Source organism: Salmo salar, chromosome 10 (assembly GCF_965601325.2).
Source record: "Salmo salar chromosome 10, fSalSal1, whole genome shotgun sequence".
Lineage (NCBI taxonomy): Eukaryota > Metazoa > Chordata > Actinopteri > Salmoniformes > Salmonidae > Salmo > Salmo salar.
The window spans coordinates 40727214-40753337 of record NC_138300.1 but is presented as its reverse complement, the minus strand read 5'-3'; the positions used below and the strand labels follow the sequence as shown (position 1 = coordinate 40753337).

Sequence of the window (26124 nt, the reverse complement as noted above, 5' to 3'; positions counted from 1 at the left end):
ATCTCATCATTGACTCCATCCCTGTTTTAATGGAGTTGACTAAAATGCTGTTTTACGCCATACTACACACCGGGTTTTCTTCAATGATACAAGGTCAATTATAACAGTTACCTAACTGACAACCTCACTGACAGGATTAGTGTAACAGGTAGTGTTCACTCCTAAAAGAGGAGGTTCTGGTCTTAATAGACAATCTCAAATAATTTGGTTACTGTGGCAACTCCTTTTATTATAAGAATTCTAGTCTTCTATTATTTTTCAACACTTCCAGTCTCTGTAGACCATGTCAATCTATGGCCTACCAGCCCACCGTCTCTCTGAGGCCTTACTGTATTTCAGTGAGATGTCTGGTACTCCATATGATAATGTCTTAAGGTGGTTCTGTAGGCCTGAACTCTGGCATGTGCCCTGAATATTGTCTGGCTGTCTCACCGACTCAGCCCTGCTAGAGATCAGGGGAAACCCCGTCTGCACCCTGCTCTATTTCCCTTTACCAAAAACTCCCCTTTCTCTTCCTCCCCCTCCTCTACACACCCAGGCCCATTCACTCTCATCTGGACACATACAGGAAATTAGGTTGTGTCGGCTTCCTGTCCACAACTAGGAAACAGCATCATAACAGATTGGTTTGGTTTACCAGTGAAGGAGATACACGTGTGTGTGTGTGTGTGTGTGTGTGTGTGTGTGTGTGTGTGTGTGTGTGTGTGTGTGTGTGTGTGTGTGTGTGTAGGGGGGTTAGATTGTAAGAAAAATAACCCTCATTGAGAACGCTCATTGACATTGGCAATCCTGTAGTGTGAGATTGAGGTAGATTGAGTTCAATTGAGGCCTGTAGCCTCAGTCTGAGAAAATTCAGATCTTCTTACCGGTGTTGCACAGAAGTCTTCCTGAAGGCCACTGAATGAGTCTGGAGAGGCAAGGTCCACTGATATACTGAGAATACACACACACATAGTTCAAAAACACACTAACGCAGACACACACAAAATGGCACTGGATGTAAAGTCCCTACCTGTACTCACTGTGAAGTGTCGATGTCTCCATCTGTTTTATTGCTCAGCTGCTCCAGGCAGTTGACAAACACCTGGAAGAGATGTTACAGGTCAGTGTCACAGAGACAGGTCAGTCACTCAGGCAACAGTAACAGTCTACTATATTAAAAAGGAGTGGGGTGAATGGACTGCTCTATAAACCTACAGTAAACTACATATAACAGGGGTGGGCAACAGGCGGCCCGTGGGCCAAAACCACCCTGCAAGCAAATTTTTTGTTCTAAAAAAAATGGTCACGTGATCGTGTCTCAATGTAATCAAGGTATAAAATTATATTTTTTATTTGAAATACAATCTCTTTTTGGGCTTAGTTGTGGTCAATTTCAGTGTTCAAATTATTAGAATTATATTCTGGCCCGCTGACCATCCACTCAGTCAAAAATCAGCACGCGGCTGAATGTAGTTGCCTACCCCTGACCTATAATCTGTAGGGATTCCTATGGTGTAATCCTAGTCATTTATCTACTCTGTACCATACAGTACCTTATTGATCTCCTTAGAGCTTTTTCACCTGCTCTCGAACCTGCTCAGAAAGTACAAGTCTACAATAATTAATACATTTCAACTGAATTTGTGCACTGTAGACCTACAGTAAACTACTAGTAAACTGTAGATATTCCTATGGCGATTCCTTTACTCTATAGTACTATACCTTCATGATCCTCTCACAGAGCTTCCTGGTCCATTCCTGCTACAAAGGTAAAAGGCTACAATAATCTAAGGGCCGGTTTCCCGGACATAGATGAAGCCTAATCCAGTACTAAAAAGCATTCTTAATGGAGATTCTCCATTGAAGGTGTTGACTAGTCTTAATCTGTGTCCTGGAAACCGTTCCTAAATGTTTACTGAATTTGAGCATTGTAGCAATAAACTACCTGTGACCTGTAGGAGTCCCTTCACTAGAGTGAAATATACTGTAAACCTATTCTCTTGTGACAGTACTACCATAAATTCATGCTAACTACAGTACCAGTAAACTGAAGGGATTCCTATGTTGAACTATACCGTAATCTTAATCTCTAATCTGTATTATTGTGGTGAAATATAGTGTAAACCTAGTCTGTAGTGACTGTACAGTACCCTCATGATGTCCACACAGAGCTCTGAGGCTTGATCTTGGGCCTGATCCAACTGGAGGATCTGAAGACAGGAGAGGAGGGTTAGACAGCATACTGCATAAAACCAACTATCACGCAGTAATGTGGTCCAATACACCACCATCCATACTGAACAAAAATAGAAACACAACATGTAAAGTGTTGGTCTCATGTTTCATGAGCTGAATAAATCAAGATCCCAGAAATGTTCCTTGCGCACAAAAAGCTTATTTCTCTCCAATTTTGTGCACAAATTTGTTTACATCCCTGTTATTGAGCATTTCTCCTTTGCCAAGATAATCTATCCACCTGACAGGTGTGGCATATTAAGAAGCTGAATAAACAGCATGATCATTACACAGGTGCACCTTGTGCTGTGGACAATAAAAGGCCACTCTAAAATGTGCAGTTTTGTCACACAACACAAGCCACAGATGTCTCAAGTTTTGAGGGAGCACGCAATTGGCATGTTGACGGCAGGAATGTCAACCAGAGCTGTTGCCAGAGAATTTATTGTTAATTTCTCTACCATAAGCCGCCCCCAACATTGTTTTAAAGAATTTGTCAGTACATCCAACCGGCCTCACAACCGCAGACCACGTGTAACCACGCCAGCCCAGTACCACCACATCTGGCTTCTTCATCTGCGGGATTGTCTGAGACCAGCCACCAGGACAGCTGATGAAATTGTTGGTTTGGACAACCGAATCATTTCTGCACAAACTGTCAGAAACCGTCTCAGGGAAGCTCATCTGCATGTTCGTCGTCCTCACCAGGGTCTTGACCTGACTGCAGTTTGGCGTCATAACCGACTTCAGTGGGAAAATGCTCACCTTCGATTGCCACTGGCATGCTGGAGAAGTGTGCTCTTCACGGATGAATCCGGTTTCAACTGTACCGGGCAGATGGCAGACAGCGTGTATGGTGTCGTGTGGGCGAGCGGTTTGCTGATGTCAATGTTGTGAACAGAGTGCCCCATGGTGGCGGTGGGGTTATAGTATGGGCAGGCATAAGCTATGGACAACGAACACAATTGCATTTTATCGATGGCAATTTGAATGCACAGAGACACCATGATGAGATCCTGAGGCCCAATGTCGTGCCAATCATCCACCGCCATCACCTGTTTAAGCATGATAATGCACGGCCCCATGTCGCAAGGATCTCTACACAATTCCTGGAAGTTGAACATCTCCCAGTTCTTCCATGGCCTGCATTCTCACCAGACATTGAGCATGTTTTGGATGCTCTGGATCGATGTGCACAACAGCGTGTTCCAGTTCCCACATTCCACAGGCCACAATCAACAGCCTGATCAACTCCACGTAAAGAAGACGTGTCGCGCTGCATGAAGCAAAAGGTGGTCACACCAGATACGGACTGGTTCTCTGATCCACGCCCCTACCATATTTATTAAGGTATCTGTGACGACCAAATGCATATCTGTAATCCCAGTCATGTGAAATCCATAGATTAGAGTCTAATGAATGTATTTAAATTGACTGATGTCCTTATATGAACTGTAACTCAGTAAAATCTTTGAAATTGTTGCATGTTGCGTTTATATGATTGTTCAGTGCAATTCACATACATAAATAAGGTAGTTCACATAGATGAATGAGGTTCTGTTATAGTGTATAGTGTGTTCCTTACATTGACCTCCCCAGGTTTGGTCTCCATGGGTTCTTTGAGTGACTGCAGCATCTGCACCATGCACTGCTCAAACTGGGCTGGCTGCACACGACACAACACACAAATCAGATATATAGATTATACCATGACATATTTTTCATCATATCTTACTATATAATAAATCATGATATATCACAAAGTATAGTAAATATAGCTTTACCAAGCTGGTGATTCCTTCATTGTCTACGACCCAGTCCTCTTTCTCTGCAAGCCTTTTGACATCTGACAAAATGCATACACAAACATAAATCACTGTAGGGGCAACAAATGTGTGCTTTCACATTTCACATTATTTTTGATCACTATCAAATTAAATAATGGTACTACATACTCGTGAACAAGTGAAGAGCCATGATCAGTTCACATGACATTTTAAATAGAACTGTTTGGTGGAAGACCGCAAAAGAAAGTGAAATGACCCTCTAAACTAGTGAATGACTACCTTCAAAACCACATGAGCTGTTACTATCAACCTGAGTTTCTATAGATCTAGGGCCACAGTCAGAATGACCAACAGAGTTTAACCACAAAACCCCCTTTCACAAACACTTTCTCTTTCACTAACCTCACCTTACCTAACCCACCTCTGCCCCTTTCTCGATCTCTCTCCTCCTTCTGCCCCTGTCTTCCAGGTCCCATTTCCTCTTCCTTCCTCCCCTCTCCTCCCTCCCATATCTCCTCTCTCACTCTTTGCGGTGTGTTGCAGGGAGACCTGTAGACAGTGATGTCTCAGTTCCCATCCCCTCCCTCCCCTCCTCCCTCACCCTTTGCGGTGTGGTGCAGGGAGACCAGTAGACAGTGATGTCTCAGTTCCCATCCCCTCCCTCCCTCCCCCCCTCCTCCCTCACCCTCTGCGGTGTGGTGCAGGGAGACCAGTAGACAGTGATGTCTCAGTTCCCATCCCCTCCCTCCCCCCCTCCTCCCTCACCCTCTGCGGTGTGGTGCAGGGAGACCAGTAGACAGTGATGTCTCAGTTCCCATCCCATCCCCTCCCTCCCTCCCTCCCCCCTCCTCCCTCACCCTCTGCGGTGTGGTGCAGGGAGACCTGTAGACAGTGATGTCTCAGTTCCCATCCCCTCCCTCCCCCTCTGCGGTGTGGTGCAGGGAGACCTGTAGACAGTGATGTCTCAGTTCCCATCCCCTCCCTCCCCTCCTCCCTCACCCTCTGCGGTGTGGTGCAGGGAGACCAGTAGACAGTGATGTCTCAGTTCCCATCCCCTCCCTCCCCTCCTCCCTCACCCTCTGCGGTGTGGTGCAGGGTGACCAGTAGACAGTGGTGTCTCAGCTCCAACAGTAGATCCTGGATCACCTGCAGCAGATCATTAGGGATCTCCAGAGCAACCAGAGCTTCAAAAATGATTCTGAGAGACGAGAGAGACGAGAGAGAGGAGAGACGAGAGCGAGAAAGAGAATGTTGTAGTGGAGGAGGGATTGGGGGTCTGCAATATGGGGGATAAAGTCATTGACACACACATGCTCGCACAAACAAACACTAGAGTGAGGTGTCCATACGTGACAGTGTGTATGACACTAGAGTGAGGTGTCCATACGTGACAGTGTGTATGACACTAGAGTGAGGTGTCCATACGTGACAGTGTGTATGACACTAGAGTGAGGTGTCCATACGTGACAGTGTGTATGACACTAGAGTGAGGTGTCCATACGTGACAGTGTGTATGACACTAGAGTGAGGTGTCCATACGTGACAGTGTGTATGACACTAGAGTGAGGTGTCCATACGTGACAGTGTATATGACACTAGAGTGAGGTGTCCATACGTGACAGCGTGTATCAAAAAAAATAATGTATTTGTCAAATGCGCCGAATACAATACAAGGTGTAGACCTTACAGTGAAATGTTTACTTACAAGCCCTTAACCAACAAAGCAGTTCTAAGAAAAATGTGTTAAGTAAAAAAAATAGATAAGTAAAAAATAAGAAATGAAAGCAACAAATAATTAAAGAGCAGCAGTAAAATAACAATAGCGAGGCTATATACAGGGGCTACCGTTACAGAGTCACTGTGCGGTGGCACCTATTAGTCGAGGTAACATGTACAGTTAAAGTCGGAAGTTTACATACACCTTAGCCAAATACATTTAAACTCAGTTTCACAATTCCTGACATTTAATCCTAGTAACAATTCAGTTAGGATCATCACTTTATTTTAAGAATGTGAAATGTCAAAATAATAGTAGAGAGAATGATTTATTTCAGCTTTTATTTCTTTCATCACATTCCCAGTTGGTCAGATATACACTCAATTAGTATTTGGTAGCATTGCCTTTAAATTGTTTAACTTGGGTCAAATGTTTCGGGTAGCCTTCCACAAGCTTCGCACAATAAGTTGGGTGAATTTTGGCCCATTCCTCCTGACAGAGATCCAACCCGGATGTCCTAGCATTGTCTGAATCCTGGCTTAGGAAGACCACCAAAAACTCTGAAATCGCCATCCCTAACTACAACATTTTCAAACAAGATAGAACGGCCAAAGGGGGCGGTGTTGCAATCTACTGCAGAGATAGCCTGCAGAGTTCTGTCCTACTATCCAGGTCTGTACCCAAACAATTTGAACTTTTAAAAATCCACCTCTCTAAAAACAAGTCTCTCACCGTTGCCACCTGCTATAGGTGCCCCCAGCAGTGCTCTGGACACCATATGTGAACTGACTGCCCCCCATCTATCTTCAGAGCTTGTGCTGCTAGGTGACCTAAACTGGGACATGCTTAACACCCCAGCCACCCTACAATCTAAGCTTGATGCCCTCAATCTCACACAAATTATCAATGAACCTACCTGGTACCACCCCAAAGCCGTAAACACGGGCACCCTCATAGATATCATCCTAACCAACTTGCCCTCTAAATACAACTGTGCTGTTTTCAACCAAGATCTCAGCGATCACTGCCTCATTGCCTGCATCCGTAATGGGTCAGCGGGTCAAACGACCTCCACTCATCACTGTCAAACGCTCCCTGAAACACTTCAGCGAGCAGGCCTTTCTAATCGACCTGGCCTGGGTATCCTGGAAGGATATTGACCTCATCCCTTCAGTAGAGGATGCCTGGATATTTTTTTTAAATGCCTTCCTCACCATCTTAAATAAGCATGCCCCATTCAAGAAATGTAGAACCAGGAACAGATATAGCCCTTGGTTCTCTCCAGACCTGACTGCCCTTAACCAACACAAAAACATACTGTGGCGTTCTGCATTAGCATCGAACAGCCCCCGTCATAAGCAACTTTTCAGGAAAGTTAGAAACCAATATACACAGGCAGTTAGAAAAGCAAAGGCTAAAAAAGGCTAAGCAGAAATGTACTTCCTGCAACACAAACTCAAAAAAGTTCTGGGACACTGTAAAGTCCTTGGAGAATAAGAGCACCTCCTCCCAGCTGCCCACTGCACTGAGGATATACAACTCTGTCACCACCAATAAATCCACTATAATTGAGAATTTCAATAAGCATTTTTCTACGGCTGGCCATGCTTTCCACCTGGCTACCCCTACCCCAGTCAACAGCACTGCACCCCCCACAGCAACTCGCCCAAGCCTTCCCCATTTCTCCTTCTCCCAAATCCAGTCAGCTGATGTTCTGAAAGAGCTGCAAAATCTGGACCCCCTACAAATCAGCCGAGCTAGATAATCTGGACCCTTTCTTTCTAAAATTATCTGCCGAGATTATTGCAACCCCTATTACGAGCCTGTTCAACCTCTCTTTCGTGTCGTCTGAGATTCCCAAAGATTGGAAATCAGCTGCGGTCATCCCCCTCTTCAAAGGGGGGGGACACTCTTGACCCAAACTGCTACAGACCTATATCTATCCTACCCTGCCTTTCTAAAGTCTTCGAAAGCCAAGTCAACAAACAGATTACCGACCATTTCGAATCCCACCTCACCTTCTCCGCTTTGCAATCTGGTTTCAGAGCTGGTCATGGGTGCAACTCAGCCACGCTCAAGGTCCTAAACGATATCTTAACCGCCATCGATAAGAAACAATACTGTGCAGCCATATTCATTGACCTGGCCAAGGCTTTTGACTCTGTCAATCACCACATCCTCATCAGCAGACTCAACAGCCTCGGTTTCTCTAAGGATTGCCTTGTCTGGTACACCAACCACTTATCTGATAGAGTTCAGTGTGTCAAATCGGAGGGCCTGTTTTCCGGGCCTCTGGCAGTCTCTATGGGGGTGTCACAGGGTTCAGTTCTTGGGCCGACTCTTTTCTCTGTATACATCAATGATGTCGCTCTTGCTGCTGGTGAGTCTCTGATCCACCTCTACGCAGACGACACCATTCTGTATACTTCTGGCCCTTCTTTGGACACTGTGTTAATTACCCTTCAGACGAGCTTCAATGGCATACAACTCTCCTTCCGTTGCCTCCAAATGCTCTTAAATAGAAGTAAAACTAAATGCATGCTCTTCAACCGATCGCTGCCTGCACCTGCCCGCCCATCCAGCATCACTACTCTGGACGGTTCTGACTTAGAATATGTGGACAACTACAAATACCTAGGTGTCTGGTTAGACTGTAAACTCTCCTTCCAGACTCACATCAAACATCTCCAATCCAAAGTTAAATCTAGAATTGGCTTCCTATTTCACAACAAAGCATCTTTCACTCATGCAACCAAACATACCCTCGTAAAACTGACCATCCTACAGATCCTCGACTTCGGCGACGTCATTTACAAAATAGCCTCCAATACACTACTCAATAAATTGGATGCAGGCTATCACAGTGCCATCCGTTTTGTCACCAAAGCCCCATATATACTACCCACCACTGTGACCTGTATGCTCTCGTTGGCTGGCCCTCGCTTCATACTCGTCGCCAAACCCACTGGGTCCAGGTCATCTACAAGACCCTGCTAGGTAAAGTTCCCCCTTATCTCAGCTCGCTGGTCACCATAGCAGCACCCACCTGTAGCACGCGCTCCAGCAGGTATATCTCTCTGATCACCCCCAAAGCCAATTCCTCCTTCGGCCGCCTCTCCTTCCAGTTCTCTGCTGCTAATGACTGGAATGAACTACAAAAACCTCTAAAACTGGAAACACTTATCTCCCTCACTAGCCTAATTGTAAATGAGAACTTGTTCTCAAATTGCCTACCTGGTTAAAAAAAGGTGAAATAAAAAAATAAATAAAAGAGCTGGTGTAACTGAGTCAGGTTTGTTTGGCTCCTTGCTTGCACACGCTTTTTCAGTTCTGCCCACACATTTTCTATTGGATTGAGGTCAGGGCTTTGGGATGGCCACTCCAATACTTTGACTTTGTTGTCCTTAAGCCATTTTGCCACAACTTTGGAAGTATGCTTGAGGTCATTGTCCATTTGGAAGACCCATTTGCAAGCAAGCTTTAACTTCCTGACTGATGTCTTGAGACGTTGCTTCAATATAGCCACACAATTTTTCTTCCTCATGATGTCATCTACTTTGTGAAAGCAGAAAAGCACCCCCACAACATGATGCTGCCACCCCCGTGCTTCACGGTTGGGATGGTGTTCTTCAGCTTGCAAGCCTCCCCCTTTTTCCTCCAAACATAACGATGGTCATTATGGCCAAACAGTTCTATTTTTGTTTCATCAGACCAAAGGACATTTCTCCAAAAGGTACGATCTTTGTCCCCATGTGCAGTTGCAAAACGTAGTCTGGCTTTTTTATGGCGGTTATGGAGCAGTGGCTTCTTCCTTGCTGAGCGGCCTTTCAGGTTATGTCGATATAGGACTTGTTTTACTGTGGATATAGATACTTTTGTACCTGTTTCCTCCAGCATCTTCACAAGGTCCTTTGCTGTTGTTCTGGGATTGATTTGTGCTTTTCGCACCAAAGTACGTTAATCTCTAGGAGACAGAACGTGTCTCCTTCCTGAGCGGTATGATGGCTGAGTGGTCCCATGGTGTTTATACTTGCACTCTATTTTTTGTACAGATGAACGTGGTACCTTCAAGCGTTTGAAAATTGCTCCCAAGGATGAACCAGACTTGTGGAGGTCTACAATTTTTATTCTGAGGTCTTGGCTGATTTCTTTTGATTTTCCCATGATGTCAAGCAAAGAGGCACTGAGTTTGATGGTAGGCCTTGAAATACATCCATAGGTACACCTCCAATTGACTCAAATGATGTCAATTAGCCTATCAGAAGCTTCTAAAGCCATGACATCATTTTCTGGAATTTTCCAAGCTGTTTAAAGGCACAGTCAACTTAGTGTATGTAACCTTCTGAACTACTGGAATTGTGATGCAGTGAATTATAAGTGAAATAATCTGTTTGTAAACAATTGTTGGAAATATTACTTGTGTCATGCACAAAGTAGATGTCCTAACCGACTTGCCAAAACTATAGTTTGTTAACAAGAAATTTGTGGAGTGGTTGAAAAACAAGTTTTAATGACTACAATGAACTGTATGTAAACTTCCGACTTCAACTGCACATATAGGTTCACATATATAATTCGTAAGAATCCAAACAACTTCACAGATCTTCATTGTAAAAGGGTTTAAACACTGTTTCCCATGCTTGTTCAATGAACCATAAACAATTAATGAACATGCACCTGTGGAACAGTCGTTAAGACACTAACAGCTTACAGACGGTAGGCAATTAAGGCCACAGTTATGAAAACTTAGGACACTAAAGAGGCCTTTCTACTGACTGAAAAATACCAAAGAAAGATGCCCAGGGACCCTGCTCATCTGCGTGAATGTGCCTTAGGCATGCTGCAAGGAGGCATGAGGACTGCAGATGTGGCAAGGGCAATAAATTGCAATGTCTGTACCGTGAGATGCCTAAGACAGCGCTACAGGGAGACAGGATGGACAGCTGACCATCCTCGCAGTGGCAGACCACGTGCAACAACACCTGCACAGGATCGGTACATCCAAACATCACACCTGGGGACAGGTACAGGACGGCAACAACAACGGCCCGAGTTACACCAGGAATGCACAATCCGTCCATCAGTGTTCAGACTGTCCGCAATAGGCTGAGAGAGGTTGGACTGAGGGCTTGTAGACCTGTTGAAAGGCAGGTCCTCACCAGACATCACCAGCAACAACCTCGCCTATGGGCACAAGCCCACCGTCGCTGGACCAGACAAGACTGGCAAAAAGTGCTCTTCACTGATGAGTCGCGGTTTTCTCTCACCAGGGGTGATGGTCGGATTCGCGTTTATCGTCGAAGGAATGAGCGTTACACCGAGGCCTGTACTCTGGAGCGGGATCGATTTGGAGGTGGAGGGTCCGTCATGGTCTGGGGCGGTGTGTCACAGCATCATTGGACTGAGCTTGTTGTCATTGCAGGCAATCTCAACATTGTGCATTACAGGGAAGACATCCTCATCCCTCATGTGGTACCCTACCTGCAGGCTCATCCTGACATGACCCTCCAGCATGACAATGCCACCAGCCATACTGCTCGTTCTGTGCGTGATTTCCTGCAAGACAGGAATGTCAGTGTTCTGCCATGGCCAGCAAAGAGCCCGGATCTGAATCCCATGAGCATGTCTGGGACCTGTTGGATCGGAGGGTGAGGGCTAGGGCCATTCCCCCCAGAAATGTCCGGGAACTTGCAGGTGCCTTGCTGGAAGAGTGGGGTAACATCTCACAGCAAGAACTGGCAAATCTGGTGCAGTCCATGAGGAGATGCACTGTAGTACTTAATGCAGCTGGTGGCCACACCAGATACTGACTGTTACTTTTGATTTTGATCCCCCCTTTGTTCAGGGACAAATTATTCAATTTCTGTTAGTCACATGTCTGTGGAACTTGTTTAGTTTATGTCTCAGTTGTTGAATCTTATGTTCATACAAATATTTACACATGTTAAGTTTGCTGAAAATAAACACAGTTGACAGTGAGAGGACGTTTCTTTTTTTGCTGAGTTTAGTCTGGATAGCCATTTGACCATTTTTAGGGCCTTCCTCTGACACTGCCTGGTATAGAGGTCCTGGATGGCAGGAAGCTTCCAGTAATGTACTGGGCCGTACGCACTACCATCTGTACGGTCTTGCGGTCAGAGGCCGAGCAGTTGCCATACCAGGCAGTGATGCAACCAGTCAGGATGCTCTTGATGGTGCAGCTGTAGCACTTTTTGAGGAACTGAGGACCCATGTCAAATCTTTTGTCTCCTAAGGGGGGATAGGTTTTGTCGTGCCCTCTTCACGACTGTCTTGGTGTGCATGGACAATGATATGGAGGATATGATATGGTGGTGATGTGGACACCAAGGAACTTGAAACTCTCAACCTGCTCCACGACAGCCCCGTCGATGAGAATGGGGGCATGCTCGGTCCTCCTCTTCCTGTAGTCCACAATCATCTCCTTTGTCTTGATCACGCTGAGGGAAAGGTTGGCCTCCTGGCACCACACGGCCAGGTCTCTGACCTCCTCCCTATAGGCTGTCTCATCGTTGTCAGTGATCAGGCCTACCACTCATGTCATCAGCAAAATGAATGATTGTATTGGAGTCATGCCTGGCCATGCAGTCATGAGTGAACAGGGAGTACAGAAGGGGACTCAGCAAGCACCCCTGGGGGCCCCCGTGGTGAGGATCAGCGTGGCGGATGTGTTGTTATCGACCATTACCACCTGGGGCGGCCCATCAGGAAGTCCAGGATCCAGTTGCAGAGGGAGGTGTTTAGTCCCAGGGTCCTTAGCTTAGTGATAAGCTTTGAGGGCACTATGGTGTTGAACGCTGAGCTGTAGTCAATGAATAGCATTCTCACATAGGTGTTCCTTTTGTCCAGGTGGGAAAGGGCAGTGTGGAGTGCAATAGAGATTGCATCATCTGTGGCTCTGTTGGGGCGGTATGCAAATTGGAGTGGGTCTAGGGTTTCTGGGATAATGGTGTTGATGTGAGCCATGACCAGCATTCCAAAGCACTTCATGGCTACAGACGTGAGTGCTACGGGTCGGTAGTCATTTAGGCAGGTTACCTTGGTGTTCTTGGGCACAGGGACTATGGTGGTCTACTTGAAACATGTTGATATTACAGACTCAGACATGGAGAGGTTGAAAATGTCAGGAAAGACACTTGCCAGTTGGTCAGCGCATGCTCGGAGTACATATCCTTGTAATCCGTCTGGCCCTGCGGCCTTGTGAATGTTGACCTGTTTAAAGGCCTTACATCGGCTACGGAGAGAGTGATCACAAAGTCGTCCGGAACAGCTGATGCTCTCATGCATGTTTCAGTGTTACTTGCCTCAAAGCAAGCATAAGTAATTTAGCTCGTCTGGTTGGCTTGTGTCACTGGGCAGCTCGCGGCTGTGCTTCCCTATGTAGTCTCTAATAGTTTGCAAGCCCTACCACATCCGACGAGCATCAGAGCCGGTATAGTACGATTCGATCTTAGTCCTGTATTGATGCTTTGCCTGTTTGATGGTTCGTCGGAGGGCATTGCGGGATTTGTTATAAGCTTCCAGCTTAGAGTGTCACTCCTTGAAAGCGGCAGCTCTACACGTAACCTCAGTGCAGATGTTGCCTGTAATCCTTGGCTTCTGGTTGGAAATTGTACGCAGACACTTTGGGAACGACGTCATCGATTCACTTATTGATGAAGCCAGTGACTGATGTGGTGTACTCCTCAATGCCATCGGAAGAATCCCGGAACATATTCCAGTCTGTGCTAGCAAAACAAAACTGTAGCTTAGCATCTGCTTCATCTGACCACTTTTTTTATTGACCAAGTCACTGGTGCTTCCTGCTTTAGTTTTTGCTTGTTAGCAGGAATCAGGAGGATAGAATTATGGTCAGATTTGTCAAATGGAGGGCGAGGGAGAGCTTTGGATATGCGTCTCTGTGTGTGGAGTAAAGGTGGTCTAGTTATTTTTCCTCTGCTTGCACATGTGACATGCTGGTAGAAATGAGGTAAAATGGATTTATGTTTCCCTGCATTAAAGTCCCCGGCCACTAGGAGCGCCGCCTCTGGATGAGTGTTTTCCTGTTTGCTTATGGGCGTATACAACACATTGAGTGCGGTCTTCGTGCCAGAATCAGTTTGTGGTGGTAAATAGACAGCTACGAAGAATATAGATGAAAACTCTCTTGGTAAATAGTGTGGTCTACAGTTTATCATGAGATACTCTACCTCAGGCGAGCAAAACCTTGAGACTTCCTTAGAAATCGTGAAAAAGCTGTTGTTTACAAATATACATAGAACGTCACCCCTTGTCTTACCAGAGGCTACTGTTCTGTCCTGCCGATACAGTGTGTCCCGCCAGCTGTATGTTATTCATGTCGGCATTCAGCCATGACTCGATGAAACATAAGATATTGCAGTTTTTAATGTCCCGTTGGTCGGATATACGTGCTTGTAGTTTGTCTATTTTATTATCCAATGATTGTACGTTGGCTGATAGGACCAATGGTAAATGCAAATTACCCACTCGCTGCCGGACCCTTACAAGGCACCCCGACCTTCGTCTTTGATATCCCTGTCTCTTTCTCCAGCGAATGACGGGGATGAGGGACTTGTCGGGTGTCTGGAGTTAATCCCTCTCGTCCGACTAGTTAAAGAACAAATCATCTTTCAATACGAGGTGAGTAATCGCTGTCCTGTGGCTGTCCGGTGGCAGAAACAATATGTTCAAATCATGCGAAAAAACACAGACAATAGCACAATTGGTTAGGAGACCAATAAAACTGCAGCCATTCTCTCTGGCGCCATCATCAATACACTAGAGCGAGGTGTCCATACCTGACAGTGTGTATGACGTGTGTGAGCCAGGGTCCAGTGAGTTCAGTCTTACTCTCCCAGCCCCCATACAGCCTCAGCTCCAGCTCTGTCAGAGTAGAGGGGAGGAGAGCACCTCTCACCAGCTTCACCAGGCGATGGGTCACCTCCTCAATCATTTTCTACAGAGATATCAAATATATAACACAAACCATTTCAGGAAGTAAAACTACACACAGAAAGAGTCTTCTGAATTTTACCAAAAGTATATCTAACTCAACAAAACGTACCTTAAAGTCGTTCTGTCTCTGTCTGGCATTCTTCTTCGATTTCTCCACCTGGCCAGATTTTTCACCAGTCTGTTTAAACAACAGACACAGTGCTTGAGGACTGATATAGGTGTGTACAGAGAGTACGTGTGTGTGTGTGTGTGTGTGTGTGTGTGGGACCTCGCTGAAGAGGCTGCCGTTGACGTAAGAGATCCAGAGCTTCCAGAAGTTGGGCAGCTGGCCAATCACCACGTCCGACAGCTTCTCCACAAACTGCACCTGCTGGGGCATCTCATAACGCCTGGCTACAACACACACAGGAGACAGACAGGTTACAGACCACAGACAGACAGGTTACAGACCACAGGTAGACAGGTTACAGGCAGACAAGTTACAGACCACAAGCAGACAGGTTACAGAGAGACAAGAGAATGTAGTGGAGTTATATAGTGCTGTACATAAAGACACAGTATAGTTCACGATGAAGCATTACAAATCTACATTGTCCACAACACAGGTTGAGAATCGCTGGTAGTGTGTGTATAGACGGCATCCCTAGCCACGTCCTCAGAGTATGCACAGACCAGCTGGCTGGGGTGTTTACGGACATATTCAATCTTTCCCTATCCAGTCTGCTGTCCCCACTTGCTTCAAGATGTCCACCATTGTTCCTGTACCCAAGAAAGCAAAGGTAACTGAACTAAATTACTATCGCCCCGTAGCATTCACTTATGTCATCATTAAGTGCTTTGAGGGGCTAGTTAAGGATCATATCACCTCTACCTTACCGGACACCCTAGACCCACTTCAATTTGCTTACCGCTCCAATAGATCCACAGACGATGCAATCGCCATCGCACTGCCCTACGGCCCAGCAGTGGGACGGGACCGCAGTGTAGCAGGTGGAAAGCTTCAAGTTCCTTGGTGTACACATCACTGACAATCTGAAATGGTCCACCCACACAGACAGTGTGGTGAAGAAGGCGCAACAGGGCCTCTTCAACATCAGGAGGCTGAAGAAATTTGGCTTGGCACCTAAAACCCTCACAAACCTTTACAGATGTACAATTGAGAGCATCCCCTCGGGCTGTTTCACCACCTGGTACGGCAACTGCACCGCCCGCAACCACTGGGCTCTCCAGACGGTGGCCCAACGTACCACCGGGGGTAAACTACCTGCCCTCCATGACACCTACAGCACCCGATGTCACAGGAAGGCCAAAAAGATCAACAAGGACAACAACCACCCGAGCCACAGTCTGTTCACCCCACTATCATCCAGAAGGCGAGGTCAGTACAGGTGCATCAAAGCTGGGACCGAGAGACTGAAAAACAGCTTCTATCTCAAGGCCATCAGACTGTGAAATTGCCATCACTAGGCGGCTTCCACACGGTTACGTAACCCTGCACCTTAGAGGCTGCTTCCCCACTTACATAGACTTGAAATCACTGACCACTTAATAATGGAACACTAGTCACTTTAATAATGTTTGCATATTTTGCCTTTACTCATCTCATATGTATATACTGTATTATATTCTACTGTGTTTTAGTCTATGCCAATCTGACATTGTTCATCCTAATATTTAAATATTCCTTAATTCCATTCTTTTACTTTTAGATGTGTGTATTGTTGTGAATTGTTATATACTACTGCACTGTTGGAGCTAGAAACACAAGCATTTCGCTACAGCCGCAATAACATCTGTTAAATATGTGTATGTTACAAATTTCATTTAACTTGATATATTGTTATACTGTACTGTAATCAAATCAAACTTTATTTGACACATGTGCAGAATACAACATGTGTAGACCTTACCGTGAAATGGTTACTTACAAGCCCTTAACCAACAGTGCAGTTCAAGAAGAGTTAAGAAGATATTTACCAAATAATCTAAAGTAAAAAAAAATGTAAGTAACAAAATAAAATAACAATAACGAGGCTATATACACATGGTACCGGTACCGAGTCAATGTGCGGGGGTACAGGTTAGTCGAGGTAATTTGTACATATAGGTAGGGGTGAAGTGACTATGCATAGATAATAAACAGCGAGTAGCAGCAGTGTAAAAAACAAATGGGGGGGGGGGGGGGGGATCAATGTAAATAGTCCGATGGCCATTTGATTAATTGTTCAGCAGTCTTATGGCTTGGGGGTAGAAGCTGTTAAGGAGCCTATTGGTCCTAGACAAATTGAGCTCCCGAGTGGCGCAGCGTTCTAAGGCACTGCATCTCAGTGCTTGAGGCATCACTACAGACACCCTGGTTCGAATTCAGGCTGTATCAGGCCCATAGGACTCCAAATCCCAGCGTCGTCCAGGGTTTGGCCGGTGTAGGCCGTCATTGTAAATAAGAATTTGTTCTTAACTGACTTGCCTAGTTAAATAAAGGTTAAATAAAAATGTTGACCCCCTTTGTTCAGGGACACATTATTCAATTTCTGTTAGGTCACATGTCTGTGGAACTTGTTCAGTTAATGTCTCAGTTGTTGAATCTTGTTTTGTTCATACAAATATTTACACGTTAAGTTTGCTGAAAATAAACGCAGTTGACAGTGAGAGGACGTTTATATAGTGTAGCTAGTGTTACTCACTGCTGGGGCGGGGGGTACGCAGACTGCACCCCCTCTTCAGAGAAGCTGTGTCCCTGATCCTACTGAGCGCCGATGGGCGAGGGTCCCCCTCTAGATCCAGGGCTATGGCCCCCAACCCCACTGAGATGGAGAGATAGAGAGGTAGAGAGAGAGAGCAAGACAGAGAGCGAGAGAGATGAACCCACAGGATCAAATACTTGAGAGATTAAATCAAACGTTTTCATAATAACTCCACATTCCTCAATAATCTCAGCAGGCTTTCACACCAAACAATCCCCTCCTCCTTTCTTTATTTGTCTTCTGATCCATCTCTCCCCTTGCCGGCGATGGAGAGAATGCCCCGTTGTTTCAGAGTGATGAGCGAGAGAGGAGGAGGAGAAGGGAGCAAAGGGGAGCTGAGGAGAGGGCAGTGGGTTTGTACAACGCAGAGGTGAATTCGGTTTAGCTGGGCAGAGTGACGTCTGGGTCAGATTACGCTGACCTGATCAGGCCGCTCACTGCGCTCCAGTCTCCACTAGATGGGGATAGAGAGCTACAGTGCTGCTCTCCACAAGATGTGAAATCACTAGTTACCACAGCCACAAAGTCCCGCCAACTCAATCAATCAGATGAGGGAGTGTATGCTGGCTCAGAAAGCCCGCCTACCTGACCAATCAGATGAGGGAGAGTGATGTTGCGTATTCTGGAAAACGCCTCATTTTCGAAATGGCACATCTCAGAGTCGAGTTCAAGTTTGAGGACCAAATAGAAAAATACACTATATGACCATTAGTATGTGGACACCTGTTCATCGAACATCTCATTCCAAAATCCTGGCCACTAATATGGAGTTGGTCCCCCTTTGCTGCTATAACAGCATCCACTCTTCTGGGAAGGCTTTCCACTAGAAGTTGGAACATTGTTGCTGGGACTTGCTTCCATTAACACTTTTCAGGTTACTATATGATTCCATACGTGTTATTTCATAGTTTTGATATCTTCACTATTATTGTACAATGTAGAAAATAGTAAAATAAAGAAAAACCCTTGAATGAGTATTTGTGTCCAAACTTATGACTGGTACTATCTATCTATCTATCTATCTATCTATCTATCTATCTATCTATCTATATATATATAGAACACTTAAACAACACAATGTAACTCCAAGTCAATCACACTTCTGTGAAATCAAACTGTCCACTTAGGAAGCAACACTGATTGACAAATTTCACATGCTGTTGTGCAAATGGAATAGACAACAGGTGGAAATTATAGGCAATTAGCAAGACACCCCCAATAAAAGAGTGGTTCTGCAGGTGGTAACCACAGACCACTTCTCAGTTCCTATGCTTCCTGGCTGATGTTTTGGTCACTTTTGAATGCTGGCGGTGCTTTCACTCTAGTGGTAGCATGAGACGGAGTCTACAACCCACACAAGTGGCTCAGGTAGTGCAGCTCATCCAGGATGGCACATCAATCATTGCCTTGAAGGCCAGCATCCCGGAGTCGCCTCTTCACTGTTGACGTTGAGACTGGTGTTTTGCGGATGCTATTTAATGAAGCTGCCAGTTGAGGACCTGTGAGGCATCTGTTTCTCAAACTAGACACTAATGTACTTGTCCTCTTGCTCAGTTGTGCACCGGGGCCTCCCACTCCTCTTTCTATACAGTTTGCGCTGTTCTGTGAAGGGAGTAGACAAAATGAAAGTCAGGGTAAAGTACTGATAGAACAACACCACTTAGAACGCCTACAGATCCTTACTGTAAATGCAGTAAGAAAAAGAGCTGACTTATTTGCAAAACATATGACACACTCGCTCTGTTGTGGTCAGTGAGCTTGGTGAATCCCCCAGATTGAAGGGCTGCAGGCTGACTGTGCACAAGCACTAACCAAACCCTTCCATCTACAAATGTTAGTAAACTACAAGGTGAGTCAGATAAACCAGGAAAGAGACCATAAGCACCCTCTAGAGAAGCACACAATCTTTCATACACACACATACAGGGCCTTCAGAAAGTATTCACCTTTTACTTTTGCACATTTTGTTGTGTTACAGCCCGAATTTAAAATGGATTACATTTAGATTTTGTGTCACTGATCTACACACAATACCCCATAAAGTCAAAGCGGAATTATGTTTTTAGAAATTAATTAATAAAAAATGAAAAGCTAAAATGTCTTGAGTCAATAAGTATTCAACCCTTTTGTTATGGTAAGCCTAAATTAGTTCAGGAGTAAACATGTGCTTAACAAGTCACAGAATAAGTTGCATGGACTCTGTGTGCAAAAATAGTGTTTAACCTGTTTTAAATTACTACCCCATCTCTGTACCCCACACATACAATTAGCTATAAGGTCCCTCTGTCGAGCAGTGAATTTCAAGTACAAATTCAACCTCAAAGACCAGGGATGTTTTCCAATGGTTTGCAAAGAAGGACACCTATTGGTAGATGGCATTGCATATCCTTTTGAGCATGGTGAAGTTATGAATTACACTTTGGATGGTGTATCAATACACCCAGTCACTACAAAGATACAGGTGGACTCAGTTGCCGGAGAGGAAGGAAACCGCTCAGGGATTTCACCATGAGGCCAATGGTAACTTTAGAACAGTAACAGAGTTTAATGGCTGTCATAGGAGATAACTGAGGATGGATCAACAACATTGTAGTTACTCCACAATACTAACATAACACACTACTGAGTACCATTCTTCATATTTTCAAGCATGGTGGTGGCTGTATAATGGTATGGGTAAGCTTGTCATCGGCAAGGACTAGGGAGTTTTGACTTAAATCGGCTTGAAAATCTATGGAAAGACTTGAAAATGGCTGTCTAGCAATGATCAACAACCAACTTGCATTTTTACTCTTTAGTCATTTAGCACAGCATTTGCCAAACTCGGTCCTGGGGCCCCCCCTGGGTGCACGTTTTGGTTTTCGTCCTAGCACTGCACCGCTGATTCAAATAACCAACGCATCATCAAGCTTTGATTATTTGGATCAGCTGATTTAGCAGACGCTCTTATGCAGAGCAATTAAGGTTAAGTACCTTGCTCAAAGGCACATCGACAGATTTTTCATCTAGTCTGCTTGGGAATTTTCTTCCACTTTGGCTTTACAGAGTATTTTGTGTAGATCGTTGACAAAAGATGACAAATCCATTTTCATCCCAATTTGTAATACAACAACATCTGGACAAAGTCTAGGGGTGCGAATACTTTCTGAAGGCACTGTATGTTTGGAAGTACATATTTAAGCATACACACAACCCGCACGCACAAAGACGCAAGCAATGGGCACATAGACAGACAGAGATTCTGCACATATGGAGCTGTGTTCTCTCTCTCATTCCTGGCCATGTTCCCATCTTTTTTTATAGAGAGAGGGATCAGAGCTGTTGCTGTTGATACAGGTGTCGGGTGAACCCTTTCCCATGGTGTCAAGTGTGTGTGTGTGTGTGTGTGCGCCTATTTATATAATGAATATGAGTTTGGGGGGGCTAAAATGATGAAACATTAAAGCTTTAAACCTCTCACTAAAAGCTTCACTCATACATAAATTATACTTAAACCCAAAATGGTTCTCCAGTAGATTAAGAAAGGCTCATCTGTTGTTCAAAAATTACATTTTTGCCTTTATACAGATTACAACTTCTCACTAATTGAAAATTAAATTTGGTTTAAAGTATCGCCCTTTCTTGAACAAGCCATACAAATCTGGTTACAATTTCAGTTTTATCCTCCAGAAAAGATAGAACAAATATTACAACAAATGTTATAGTTAAACTCAAATATACTGATTAATAAAAAAAAATCCTTATGGAAATGTTTTATTATATTTATTAACGATATTATGAATATAAAACGCTGGACTTGTCACATATGCAGCTAAGGAAAATTTATGAGAATGTCTGCTCAAAAGAAACTTAGAACCAACTGATTGCAGCATTACCACAAAAATGGAGGCGGCAAGTGGAAAAGAGAGAAGGTAGGGAACTGCCATATACTAAAGATACAAATTGGCTGAACGGAACTGGCATAAATAGAAAAATATACCAGCTTCATTTGAGGACAAAAATGTTGATACAGTAGCTGCGCCGTACAGGTTGCAAAATAAATGGGAAGAGAATTTTGATGTACCGATTCCATGGCACATGGTTTATGAACTGGTACAAAAAACAACACTTGATTCAACACTGAGTTTTTCAATTTAAATGATTATACAAAATTCATGCCACCAACAGAATGCTATATATACGGGGCATACAACAATCTCAGCACTGTAGATTTTGCTGCGACGAGACAGAATAACTAGATTATTTATTCTGGTATTGCCCCTATGTAGCTTGTTTCTGGTCACAGGTTCAGGAATGTTTAAAAAAAATCCCAACATTCACTTAAAATTAACTCTACAAATACCAGTGTTGAGCGATCTGGAAAACCATAGTCAGTCAATAAATAATATAATAATACTCGTAGGAAAGGCTTTCATCTTTAGCTCACAATCTGTGGATTCTATATGATTAGAAAGGTTCAAAATGTATGTAAAATATCACAGCACAATTGAAAAATATATGGCACATGGAAACCAAACGATGGTGGTCTATGGTGATAGGTGGAATGGGCTGAGAGTGGCGGGATTAAAGAGCTCATGTCTGGTCAGGTATTATTGTTATGTGATTGCTTTATATAAAAGTATGCAAAATGTGTATGTAAAATGTATTTGTAAAATGTAGCAGAAAAGCTGTAAAAACCAAACAAGATGTGTGTCCTCTGAAGAAGGGGGGTACATTTTCTTTTTTCTTTTTTAAAGCTAATAAATTAATTTGTAGCCAGCCAAATTGTTCGGGGCTGCCCTGCTGCTGAGGAGAGAGAGAAAGTGAGAGAGGAGCCTTGACCTAGGCTACTGTTGATTGTGAAGATGGAGGCTTTTTCATTGAAGTAAAACAAAAGTTAGAGAGTATGCCTATAGTGAAAAGCCTACAAGGCAGGGCTCCAGACTGCAAGCATTTAGTTGCCTTTTGCGACCCTTTGACTTGGCTGTGCGAGTTAAAAAATATGCATTGGTCGCGTCGGTGCTGGCTGCACAATTATTCACCTCACTAAAAACATCCTATTTTGGTCAATGATAAAGTAGGCTACATTATCCTCATGATTCCTGTAATGAAAGTGTCTGCCGGCCCCTGTACCTGTTTTGTTGGGGCCTGTTTTTGTGTCGAGCGAGCCACTCTCCCTCTTCCTTTCCCGGGGTGAAAAAAATGCTCTGGGAGAAAGAAAGTTTTCTGACTGTATAACATTTTAAAATCCTATTGCTGGGAAAACACAGTTATCTTGTTGTCACAGATGTAGAGAGGATGTTCTCAGCTTTCTGTAGGTATTTCTCAACTCTCAATTATAAGTTCAATAGCAACTATTTTACAAGGATATTTCATATGGCTTTGAGATACGGAGTGAGTGAAATGCGCATTGGCCATTGCGATTGCATAGGCCTCATTGGACGGTAGGCTACACCAACAACATTTTTTGGTACATTTAATATAATGTTAAATTAATACACGGCTACTATGAGTGGGTATTATCTTTAGAGTAAGTGATCTAGCTAATGTGTTTTGAGTTTCCACTTACTCATGTGGTGAATTAAGCCCAAATAAATAAACTATGATATTACAGCACAGAAAGATGCAGGAAAATTCATCTCTATTGAAAAATATATATAGCCCTTTTTTAATAGTAAAATAACAACAGTAGCATAAATGTCTACACAGAAAGCATGACAATCACTGGATTAGGTTGCAATTATTATTTTTTGAATCACAAGATGATGAAACAACTTATTTCTTCAATACCATCTCAGTAGTCAATTCCACTTTTTAATAAAGCACTGTGAATGACTTTAAGATGATATTCCTACTCTTTTTTTCTATTGTGTGATGCCGCAAAAAAATTGGTCCAACCAAATCACGGGCTGGTGCCACCAGTGACACCAGGGGAAAATGTTAGTCTGGAGCCCTGCTACCAGGGGAATGTCCTCCGTATGGAAACGTTTTAATATTGTAGTGGACAAATATGAGAACAATGTCGGCGAAGCCAAATGCAGGCTACTCAGGTAGGATGCAATTTTGGAACTTTTATTTATGAATTTTGTTGTATTATTATTATTATTATTATTATTATTATTATTATTATATATCATTGTAGGCCTATTTACTCATCCAAACCAGTTCTTTAAATATGCATAACCTGTTTTGCTTCCTTCTGTTGAGACATTTCCGTTGGCTAAGTTAATTTTGATCTACTTTTTAATTGTGTGCTCAATATTTAGTTTAAGTAGACCTCTTGTAAAATAAATAAATATCATTAACCTACTGCTGTCATTTGTTGGGTATGGTAGGTACTAGACTTTCTTGGTAAATGCTGCAATATAACCTGTTAAAATATTTGTGAAGGTTTAAACCAGTTCGTGTTTTGTTTCATTCTGTTGAGCCATTTTCTTTGGGTGAACTTAAGTTCCAACTGTAATGTTGTGTTTGCCGTAATATAATATCCTGCTCGTATATTTACCTATAAACAATGGCTTAACTTACTTTTGATATTACCCTAATAACGTTTTTAAACTTTTGTGACAGTTTGGTGTGGTGTGGCTATTAGCGTATTATACCTCAGGCCTATGATATGAAGACAATGCGCACCGGCGCTCCAACTGACTTAGATAGTTGAATTTGAGGAGAGGAAGAATGCTTTAGGCCTACCAGAGTTCATCCTCTAATTTAACAATATAATACTTATCTTTATCAAAAATATTCGAATAGAAAATTAACGAATTAGCCTTCTTCTGTACGCCTATATCTGCACAGCAGACGCAGTAGCCTGTCTGACAAGTATAAAGAAATTGAGCTCAAGTGCATCCTGTTTCCATTGATCATCCTTTCTACAACTTGATTGGAGTCCACCTGTGGTAAATTCAATTGATTGGACATGATTTGGAAAGGCACACACCTGTGTATATATGCTCCCCCAACTGACAGTGCATGTCCGAGCAAAAACCAAGCCATGAAGTCAAAGGACTTTTCCATAGAGCTCAGACAGGATTATGTTGAGGCACAGATATGGGGAAGAGTACCAAGAAATGTCTGCAGCATTGAGGTTCCCCAAGAACATAGTGGCCTCCATCATTCTTAAACGGAGGAAGTTTGGAACCAGCAGGACTCTTCCTAGAGCTGGCCGCCCGGCCAAAATGAGCAATCGGGGGAGAAAGGACTTGGTCAGGGAGGTGACCAAGAACCCAGTGGTCACTCTGACAGAGCTCCAGAGTTCCTCTGTGGAGATGGAAGAATCTTCCAGAAGGACAACCATCTCTGCAGCCCTCCACCAATCAGGCCTTTATGGTAGAGTGGCCAGACGGAAGCCATTATTCAGTAAAAAGCACATGACAGCCCGCTTGGAGTTTGCCAAAAGGCACCTAAAGGACTTTCAGACCATGACAAACAAGATTCTCTGGTCTTATGAAACCAAGATTGAACTCTTTGGCCTGAAAGCCAAGTGTTAAGTCTGGAGGAAACCTGGCACCATCCCTACAGTGAAGCATGGTGGGGGCAGCATCATGCTGTGGGGATGTTTTTCAGCAGCAAGGACTGGTTGACTAGTCATGATCGAGGCAAAGATGAACGGAGCAAAGTTCAGAGAGATCCTTGATAAAAACCTGCGGCAGAGCGCTCAGGACCTCAGACTGGGGCAAAGGTTCACCTTCCAACAGGACAATGACCCTAAACACATAGCCAAGACAACACAGGAGTGGCTTTGGAAGAAGTCTCTGAATGTCCTTGAGTGGCCCAGCCAGAGCCTGGATTTGAACCCGATCTAACATCTCTGGAGACATGAAAATAGCTGTGCAGCGACGCTCCCAATCCAACTTGACAGAGCTTGAGAGGATCTGCAGAGAAGAATGGGTGAAACTCCGCAAATACAGGTGTGCCAAGCTTGTAGCGTCATACCCAAGAAGACTGAAGGCTGTAATCGCTGTCAAAGGTGCTTCAATAAAGTACCGAGTAATGGGTCTGAATACTTATGTAAATGTAATATTTCCGGTTTTTTTGCAAAGATTTCTAAAAACCTGTTTTTGCTTTGTCATTATTGGGTATTGTGAGTAGATTGATGAGGGGGGAAAAAACAATTTAATTAATTTTAAAATAAGGCTGTAACATAACAAAATGTGGGAAAAGTCAAGGGGTCTGATTACTTTCCAAATGCGCTGTAGACATACGGAAGCAACTGATGCCTCCAGAAGGCGAGGTCAGTACAGGTGCATCAAAGCTGGGACTGAGAGACTGAAAAACAGTTTCTATCTCATCAGACTGTTAATAGACATCACTAGCACATTAGAGGCCACTTTAATAAATGGAACACTAGTCAATTTATTAAAGTTGACATATTTTGCTTTACTCATCTCATATGTATATACTGTACTCTATTCTATCCTACTGTATCTTAGTCTATGCCACTCTGACGTTGCTCGTCCATATATTTATATATTCTTAATTACATTCCTTTACTTAGATTTGTGTGTATTGGGTATATGTTGTGAAATTGTTAGATATTACTGCACTGTCGGAGCTAGAAACAAAAGCATTTCGCTACACCCACAATAACATCTGCTAAACACGTGTACGTGACCAATAAAGTTTGATTTGATTTGACTGCTAGCGCTGCACTGATCGCAGCTATGCTACAAATCAACCAACCACACATCAAAATGTGATTAATTAG

At 43.8% G+C, this 26124-nt stretch overlaps 1 protein-coding gene across 10 annotated transcripts in view; it reads right to left on the bottom strand.

The window, feature by feature from the left end:
- Positions 1 to 26124, bottom strand: part of LOC106560366 (exocyst complex component 2) — a 96026-nt gene that overhangs the window by 24789 nt on the left and 45113 nt on the right. For all 10 annotated transcript variants that reach the window (XM_082957012.1, XM_082957014.1, XM_014123219.3 and 7 more), the window contains 10 exons: positions 17379 to 17498; positions 14963 to 15087; positions 14804 to 14872; positions 14538 to 14695; positions 5081 to 5202; positions 4002 to 4063; positions 3803 to 3883; positions 2133 to 2192; positions 1023 to 1084; positions 867 to 933 (listed from right to left, as the gene is read on the bottom strand). In XM_082957012.1, the coding sequence (XP_082813138.1) occupies positions 867 to 933; positions 1023 to 1084; positions 2133 to 2192; positions 3803 to 3883; positions 4002 to 4063; positions 5081 to 5202; positions 14538 to 14695; positions 14804 to 14872; positions 14963 to 15087; positions 17379 to 17498 (926 nt within the window). The remainder of the gene's footprint in view (positions 1 to 866; positions 934 to 1022; positions 1085 to 2132; positions 2193 to 3802; positions 3884 to 4001; positions 4064 to 5080; positions 5203 to 14537; positions 14696 to 14803; positions 14873 to 14962; positions 15088 to 17378; positions 17499 to 26124) is intronic.